General features: G+C 46.3%; 1 protein-coding gene across 2 annotated transcripts in view; it reads right to left on the bottom strand.

The window, feature by feature from the left end:
* Positions 1–4,212, bottom strand: part of Hspbp1 (HSPA (Hsp70) binding protein 1) — a 23,677-nt gene extending 19,465 nt beyond the window's left edge. The window contains exons 1-3 of one of the 2 annotated variants that reach the window (XM_050130670.1): positions 4,063–4,212; positions 3,441–3,733; positions 551–755 (exon numbers count right to left, since the gene is read on the bottom strand). In XM_050130670.1, the coding sequence (XP_049986627.1) occupies positions 551–755; positions 3,441–3,644 (409 nt within the window). In that variant the 5' untranslated portion in view covers positions 3,645–3,733; positions 4,063–4,212. Of the gene's footprint in view, positions 1–550; positions 756–3,440; positions 3,737–4,062 lie in introns of both variants that reach the window. The other variant, XM_050130669.1, reaches the window with a different exon arrangement.
* Between the last annotated feature and the right edge of the window lie 5,219 nt (positions 4,213–9,431).

The raw sequence follows: 9,431 nt of genomic DNA, 5'->3' as shown, positions 1-9,431 counted from the left end.
AAAAAAAAAAAAAAAAAAAAAAAAAAGAAGAACCCAAAAAAAAGATAAATAAAATAGGTATATGTATTTAAAAAAAGAATGTGACCTGTGACCTACAGAAAGCCATGTCCCACCCTAGAACCACACAAGTCCCACTTGCCAGGACTCCTGTCTGTTCTGACCAGGTTAGCACAATCTTACCTCAGAACCACTACTTGAATGCTTTTTCCAAACCAGATATAATCCCAAGACACACCCTTGCTCAGGTCTCTGATCAACACTGTACCTCAAGGTGGCCTCACTTTACCACCCCACCCCAAACTCCTCCTTTCGCATCCTCTACAGAGAGACAGTAGATGGCCAGCAGATTAGAGGGCGAATAAGCCATCTCAGGGCTTAACAGGGAAGTAGCAGAACCAAGCGGCTCCACAGTAACTTGGCAGGGTGCAAGAAGGCCCTTGTTGCTGTGGTAACCATGGGGAGAGACTGGGAGGAGATGGTGCTGATCCAGGAGAGAAGGGCTGAGGGCTAAGCCATACGGAATATGGGCACTCTGGGGAGAGGGGGGTACCTGCCGCATTATCCATGTTCTCACACAGGTCTGCCAGCAGCTCCAGTGCCCCTTCACGCTCCTGCTGGTCAGTGGCTAGCTCAGCTTCACCAGCAGTTGGGGGTGTGGGCTGGGACAGCACCCGGAGGCAGCTCTTCATCTGCTCCACCTCCTCTCGCTGGCCCCGGAAGGCAGCCGACATGGCTTCCTGCAGCCACTGACGTCTCTAGGGAAGAAGAAAAGAGGGTGGAGAGAGAAGCAGAAGTCTCTCAGTGATTACCTGAATGGTGATATTAATATGACATATTGGAAAAGCACGGTGGTCTCATTCTATAGTTCAGTCTGGCTTCCAACTCACAGCAATCCTCCTGCCTAGGGCTCCCAACTGCTGGGATTAAAAGCATGTGCCACCATCATCAGCAGGGATACAGTTTTTACTCACAAATTCTTTCCTAGTACTAGGGACTCGGTACTGAAACAGAACAGTTAAAGAAAACAGAAAAAAAAAGTGCAGTTCAGGGGGTGTGGGCAGTGAACAGAGAGAAAGGCTAGAGGAAAATAAAGAGAGCATGTAGTATGTAACATGATATGACAATGTGACAAGCACTGTGGGGTAAGAACAAACACATTGGAGAACCAAGGGAGTGGAGGTAGGCCTGCAGAACTAAATGGGGTCATCACGGAGCATGAAGTGTAAGCAATGAAATCAGCCACAGAATAACTATGTGGATACTAGGAAGAATAGTCAAGGCTGAAGATACCTTCAGGAGGCCAAGGTAGCTGAAGCAGCGTTAAACAAGGGAAGAAAAAAGTTGTGGAGAGAGAAACACCTGCTGTGAAATAATCCTGTACACTGTGCAAATGGGCTGCTCACATTGTTAACAAAAAGCTGATGGGGCCAGTAGCAAGGCAGGAAGTATAGGCAGGACAACCAAACTAAGGACTGGAGAGAAAGAGGGCAGAGAGAGGAGTCACCAGGAAACACAGAGAAAGCAAGATGTGATGGAGGACAGGTAAAGCCACTAGTCACATGGCAATACAGATTAGCAGAAATAGGTTAATTTAAGTTGTAAAGAGCTAGTTACTAATAAGCCTGAGCTATCAACCGAGCATTTATAATTAATAAGACTCTCTTGTGGTTATTTGGGAAGCGGCTGCTGGGTCAAGAGAACTTTGCCCACAAACACCCCAGGAAAAGAGCAGGTTGGATCCTATAGACAGTAGGAAAGACCTAGATTTTGTTCTGAATGAGGTGGGTGGAGTTACCAAAGTTCTCAGCAAAGAGGTAGAAACACAGACTGAGAAGTGTAAAAATAGAGACAATAGGCTTAAGTAGGAGACTAAGTAGTCCATACAAGAGAAAAGGTGATGGAGCTAATTGTGAAGGCATATGCCTGTAATCCCAGGACTAGGGAGGGGGAAGCAGGAGGACTGGAAGTTCAAGAACAACCTCAACTATGTATCAATGTGAGAAATGGCCAGATCCTGGGCTGTGAAAAGAGAACCAACTGAACAGCTAAGGTATAAGAAGAGAAAGAGGAGCCAGGATGACGCCAGGGTTCTGTCCTGAGCAACTAGCAGCTGGGGAGGGGGACCACATGACACACCCAACGACGTCAGGTTGGAGGATCTGCTACCCAACCAGGGAAAGCACTGAGTAGGTACCCTCATGGCTGGGGCGGAGGTCTTTGCATCTCTGCTCTACTGACACTGTGAGTTTCTGGAGTGTGACAAATGTCTTTAGAACTACGTGAGGTTGAAGAGTATCCCCAGCCTGCACTCTCCTCCAAGAATGGCTCTACCCAGCCGGAACTGGGAGGCAGAGACAAGCGGATCTCTGTGAGTTCCAGGACAGCTAGGACTCTTACACAGAAAAACCCTGCCTCGAAAGAAAAAAAGAAAAAGAAGGAAGGCATAAAGGCAGGCAGGCTCTACCCAGTGCAAATTGTCCTCTGGAAAATTTAAAAAAAAAAAAAAAACAACAATAGAAAGTATGGAGAATGGGAAGAAATCAACAAAGGACACCAGCAAGGACAAGTGAGCACAGAGGAAAACTAGAAGGCTACATTGTCCCAAAAGGGGTACCTCAAGAGGGCTGAAACCACCGGCACAAACCTGTAATCCCAGAACTTTGGAGGTGGAGGCAGGGGGATCCGCAGGGCAAGGTCATTTCGGCTAGTTTGGTCTGGATGAGACCTCAATCTCAAAAAAGGAAAGAAAGTGGGGGGGGGGGGGCAAACGATCTCATTGTTCTGTGCCTGGCCCCTCCTAGAGCTGTATATGGTTAGTGACACGGTGTCTATAGATTGTTCTATAGTGTAATTGAACTGCTACACTATTCCTATGTATAGCAACTATCAGCTGAAAAATAATATGTAAAATTCCTACCAACCTTCAAGACAACTCTGTCAGTTTTATTATGGTTATTCTGGATACACTGATTTTTTTTAAAAAAAAATCTGAGACACAGAAAGGATGTGCCTTGCCCAACCAAGGTCACGGCTGGCTACTGGCAAAGCCCAACTGTACAGTCCAGTCTAAGCTGGAACATCAGAACTGCCTTATGAAACACTGTCATTGCTATCACCATCAATTTGAAAACACGAGGATTGGAAAGATTAAATAATATACCCAAGGTCACATTTGTGGGGACAAGGCTGAATCCAGATCTGCCTCATTCCAGAGAACCCTAACTTTTTCTCTTTTCCCTCATCACGAGACTATTCTGCCTCCCAGAACAAGGCTGTGATCAGACACTTCACAGCTGACCTTCAGCCTACCATGTTGCCACACTTAAGACTCTTGCGCACCACCCAGAGAGACAACAGCTTCTAGCTCACTAAGCCACTCTCCCCAAGACACTTACATCCCTAGACCCCTCACGCCAGCCCCTTGGGTCCTCATACTTTACCTCCTCGCTCATGGGTTCTGGAGGAGGGTCTGGCTCCTCAGAGCCCGCAGTAATAGCCATCTGCAGCAAGCCTTGAAGGTTCCGTGGAGGCCGGGGATTGCCTGAGCCTCCCGCTGAGGAGCCGCTGCCCCCTGAAGAGCAACCCTGGGAGGCCGGAGGCAGCGCGAGGGGGAGGCGACTGCCCCCAGAGCCTTTGTCTGCCATGGACCTTTTATGAATGGAGAATGTATTGAAGGAAGATGATGGTCACCGCTAAGGCGGTTCTGGCATCCGATGGGTAGACTCTTGAGGGTCTGCTGAAAAGGTGGTGTTTTGGGAGTGTTAGGGGCCTCCTCATGATTCCAAACCATTTTGCCTGCAGCCACCTTAATCATAACCCCCTTTCCCTCCTTCATACCCACAGGACCCTTCCCCAAATCCAGATGCCCCTCCTTCCTCCCTAGCAACAAGCCCCACCCACTCTCCCTGGCAACGAGCCCCCCCAGTATTCACATCTTGCGTCCTAGTCTCTTAGCAACTCCACTGCCCCGCCTCCATGGCAACAAGCCTTCGCTCAGTCCCCTTAGCAACAAGTCTCCTCCCTTGTCTTGGAAGAGGGGCACCCCAGTGGGACTGATCTCACCTTCCCGGGTCTACAGTCACTACCACGCCTAAAGACAGACTCGCCTGCACCTGACTCTGGTGGGCGCCGCCATATTTGCCGGAAATACGCAGGGTCTCACTCGGAAGTACCTCACGCCGAGGTTTGCCCGGTTCTAAGCAGTACCTCTCGGCGGATGTGGCGCTTAGCTCCGCCTCTCTCGACTAGGCCCCTCCCCATTGCCACACACCTCCATTCGCGTATCTGTTATAAGCCCCGCCCCCTGGCTCCTTTTTGCCCCTTAGAGAACGCGGGACTCTTACTTGAAAAGCAAACCCCTCCCCTTCCAGGAATAGACTCCGCCCACACCCGTATTCCCCGCCTCTGTTCTAGGCCTTTCGGCCTTTCCCCGTCAAGTCCCGCCTCTTTCTTAAGTACCTGGACCATCAACCTGGCCCACTTGGCCACAGAGGCCACGCCCGTTCTCTGCTATAGGTCAGGCCGGTTTGTACCTCTCTCTAAACTGCAGTTTCTACTGGAGTCTTGGGGTCTTGCTCCTAGTACCATGGCACTCAGTCTCACCTTTTTCTCGGCCTCAGTTTCCCCATTTATTACTGGCTTCAGTATGGACCACTCTGTGTGAGTGGTGTGTGTCTCTGTGAGGCTAAGCATGGTGTGTGTGGGAAGCAGACAACATCAGGTATCTTTCTCCTTCAATCTCCCCTTATTTTTTTTAATCGTTTTTTAAATTTTGTTTGTTTTTTGTTTTTCGAGACAGGTTTCTCTGTGTAACAGTCCTAACTGTCCTGGAATTAGCTCTTGCAGACCAGGCTGACCTTGAACTCACAGAGCCGCCTGCCTCTGCCTCCCTAGTGCTGGGTGAAATTTCTTTTAAAGATTGTTTTTAATTATGTAGATGGGGGTATGCGCGAAAATGCAGTTTCCTGTAGAAATAGAGACATAGAATCCCCTGGAGCAAGAATTAAAGACGGGGCTGGAGAGATGGCTCAGAGGTTAAGAACATGTCTGTTCTTCCAGAGGTCCTGAGTTCAATTCCCAGTAACCACATGGTGGCTCACAACCATCTGTCATGAGATCTGGAGCCCTCTTCTGTCATGCAGGCAGAACATTGTATACATAATAAATAAAGAAAATCTAAAAAAAAAATTAAAAATGGTTTTGAGATATCCAATATAGGTGCTAGGAACCAAACTCAGGTCCATCTGCTCCAAGAACAATAAGTACTCTTGACTGCTGAGCCATCTCTCCAGCCCCTCAAATTATTATTTTTTTTAGATTTATCTATTTTGTATGAATGCTTTGCCTACATGCTCATGTGTACACCATATGCGTCTCTGTTGGATTGCCTGGAGCTGGAGTTATGGATAGTGAGAGCTATCATGTGAACCTAAAGTTTTAGCAAGAGCAGTAAAACAACAGGGCTCCTAACCACCGAGCTCTCTCTGGCCCACCCCCTTTTGTTTTTGTTTTGGAGTTTGGCTGAGTTTTTGTTGTTGTTTTTGTTTTGTTTTGAGGCAGGATCTCACTATGTACCCTTGGCTGATCTACAGTTCAACTTGATCAGGCTGCCCTCAAACTCATAAATATCCACATGCCTCAGCATTCTGAGTGCTGGGTTTAAAGGTGTGCATCCACATACCTGGCTTATTTTATTCTTTTTATTTTATGTATGAGTATGTGTGTGCGTGTGTGTATGCGTGTGTGTGCATGTGTGTGCGTATGTGTGTGCATGTTTGGTGCCCTTGTGGTCCAGAAGATGAGATCTGTTCTCTGGAACTCTTACTACTGTTGTTTAAAAATATCTTGATGAGTTAAACAACATGCTTTTTTTTTTTTTTTTTTTTTTTGGGTTTTTCGAGACAGGGTTTCTCTGTGGTTTTGGAGCCTGTCCTGGAACTAGCTCTTGTAGACCAGGCTGGTCTCGAACTCACAGAGATCCGCCTGCCTCTGCCTCCCAAGTGCTAGAACAACATGCATTTTTATACTACAGTTGTGAAAGGCAGAAGTCTAAAATCAAGGGGACAGGAGTCCTTCTTGAGGCCTCTGGTGCAAAGCTGCTTTCCATCCCTTTAACAGTTTCTAGGAGTCACTGTACTTTCCGCGCCTGTGGCCACTCCCTTTGGCCTCTGCTTGCGTTTTCTCATCACCTTGTCTGATCCTCGTCCTCCATCATCCTTCTTACTAGGTAGGATCTTGTTATTATGAGGGACTCATGCCCACCAAGATACACCAGGATGTTCTCTTTGCCTTAGGATCCTTAACAGAGAGCAGGGTGTGGTGGCACACACTTTAAACTCAGCACTCAGGATGCAGATGCAGTCAAACTTCTGTGAGTTTGAGGAAAGCTTCGCCTGTTTAGCAAGTCCCAGCCCAACCAAGGCCTTATAGTAAAACCCTGTTGCCCCTCCAAAAAATCCTTAATTGAATCTCAACTTCAAAGTTTCTTTTGGTAATAAGGTCACATAGTCACAGGTTCTGGGAATTAGGGTTTTGTTGTTGTTGTTGTTTTGGGGTTCGTTTTGGTTTTGTTTTTTCGAGACAGGGTTTCTCTGTGGCGCTGGACTTTGGAGCCTGTCTTGGACTTTGGAGGCTGTCCTGGAACTAGCTCTTGTAGACCAGGCTGGCCTCGAACTGATAGAGATCCGCCTGCCTCTGCCTCCCAGGTGCTGGGATTAAAGGCGTACGCCACCACCGCCTGGCAGGTTCTGGGAATTAGAATTAGAATGTACAGGTCTGTGTATAATATATGTATGTTTGTATATGTAATGATATATGTCACACAGTATAAATGTACAATAGCATATTTATATGTATATATGAATATTACACACACATATCATGCTGGTAGCCTAGATGAAAGTTATCATGCATTCTATGAATGTTACAATATGATACATAGATATCCTATGAATGCTTTACAATAACCTATAAGGAATATAATCATATAACTTTGCCATCTCTACTGAAACACTCCAGAGTAAAACGGGTCCTATTAATTAATAGCATGTACCTGTAATCACAGTACTTGAGACAAAGAAGAGTTCAAGGTCAGCCCCAACTATATAGCAAGTTCAAGACCATCCTGGGCTACATAAGATCCTGTTTCAAAAGAGGAAAAAAAAAGTCTGGAGAACGGGGTTAGGGAGAGAGCTCCCTTAGTAAAATACTTGCCACACATGCTTAAGAGTTTCATCTCTGGCACCCATTGGCGGGTGTGGTGATGCATGCTTGTGATCCCAGTGATGGAGACTTGGAAGCTGGAAGTCCTTGGGACACAATAGCCAGGCACTATAACTTAATTGGCAAGTTGGTGTTGAAGAGGTGGCTCAGCAGTTAAGAGCATTGGCTGCTCTTCCAGAGGCCTGAGTTCAGTTCCCAGCAACCACATGGGTGGCTCACATCCATCTGTAATGAGATCTGGTGCCCTTTTCTGGCGTGCAGATGTACATGCAGACACAGCAGTCATACATTTAAAATAAATTAATCAAAAATCAATCCAGGTGGTGACAGCACATGCCTTTAATCTTAGCACTTGGGAGGCAGAGACAGCAGATATCTGAGTTCAAAGTCAGCCTGGTCTACAGAGTGAGTGCTAAACCAGCCTGGTCTACACAGAGAAATCCTGTCTCAAAAAATAAACAAATAAAAAAATATTTAAAAAAAAAACAAGGTGGACAACTCCTGAGGAATAACACTAGAGCTTGACCTTTGGCCTCTGCAAGTATTATGCACATATGTGTACGCACATCTGCACACACACACACACACTTACAAATAATAAATTACAGATGACAGATGTAGGGAGTGTAGCCAGAATACATTATATACATGTATAGCATTTCCAAAAAGTGATTTATATTTTTCAAAGGGATGAAAACTTATCATAGAACACCAGGCATAAAACAAAGACATACAATGACCAGGTTTCTAAAGCCCTATACAGCTGCTCTCTTGCCTTTGCTCACTCATCTTTGGACACTCTGGCCTCGTCAGTGTCAGAGCCTCAGGACCTCTACACTCATTCTTTCTCTGCCTAGACTACTCCTTGTCTTTTGTCTGTATGATTCATTTTTCTTCCCAGCCATCATATCTAAATTCATACCTATTTCTAGAAACACTTTCCAAGAGAAATGGCTCAGTGATTAAGAGCACTTGTTCTTGAAAGAGTTCATGAGCAGGGTGGTGGTGGTACACGTCTTTAATCCCAGCACTTGGGAGACAGAAGCAGGCGGATCTCTGTGAGTTCAAAGGCAGCCTACTCTACAAAACAAGTTCCAGGACCGGGGCTGTTACAGAGAAACTCTGTCTCAAACATACAGGGACCTGAGTTCAGTTCCCAGCACCCACTCCTGTAACTGCAGCTCCAGGGGGTCCAACAGCTTCTCCCGACTTCCAAGGACACACACACACACACACACACACACACACACACACACAATCTTTTTTTTTTCGAGACAGGGTTTCTCTGTAGCTTTGGTGCCTGTCCCGGAACTAGCTCTTGTAGACCAGGCTGGCCTCGAACTCCCAGAGATCTGCCTGCCTCTGCCTCCCGAGTGCTGGGATTAAAGGCGTGCGCCACCATCACCGGGCCACAAAATCTTAAGAAAAGAATTTCCTTATTCTTAGTCATATCCTCAGCACAAACCATGACTGTCTAAAATAGTTAACTATTTCTTTGCCTTGTTCACCAACTGCCCTCTCCGCTATCACAGAAATCCTACAGGGCAAGGAATTTTGCTGATTTAGCACCCTGGCATATCCTTACCATTCCGAACAGTACATGACTCAAATTTCATATTCAAAAAAGATTGCCAGAATGAAGGTGGTTGAATAGATTTACCATTTCAGGGAACATCATGTTCCTTGGGCACACCCTATGATTAATTTGGGGATTACATGGGTGTCTAACAGCTTTGGGAACCTGACCTAGAGAAGGCTATGGCTTGTTTGGAAGTCTAATAGAGACTGAATTCCACATGTTGAGTGCAGATCTATGGTGCCCCCACTGGAGTGTAGGGATTATACTGGGACCTATGTGAAGATTAGGATTTAACAGCAAGCACAGACAGCAAGGATAAACTGCATTGTGGTCTATCTGCCTACCTATCTAGGTATACAAAACATTAGAGCTAGAGAGATGGCTCACTGGTTAAGAGCACTCCTGCTCTTCCAGAGAACCTGGGTTCAATTCCCAGCACCCACATGGCAGCTCACACCTGTTTGTAACTCCAGTTCCAGGGTTTCTGACTCCCTCACACAGACATACATGTAGGCAAAACATCAATGAACATAAAAGTAAGTTATATATTTGAGCCAGGCATGATTGTGTACACCTTTGATTACAGCACTCAGGATGCAGAGACAGGTGGATCACTGAGTTTGAGACTAGC

This window comes from Alexandromys fortis, unplaced genomic scaffold, assembly GCF_014885135.2.
Source record: "Alexandromys fortis isolate MF-2015 unplaced genomic scaffold, M_Fortis_MF-2015_v1.1 scaffold_344, whole genome shotgun sequence".
Classification (NCBI taxonomy): domain Eukaryota; kingdom Metazoa; phylum Chordata; class Mammalia; order Rodentia; family Cricetidae; genus Alexandromys; species Alexandromys fortis.
The sequence above is the reverse complement of the archived record's forward strand: the minus strand, read 5'-3'. Positions and strand labels throughout refer to the sequence as shown.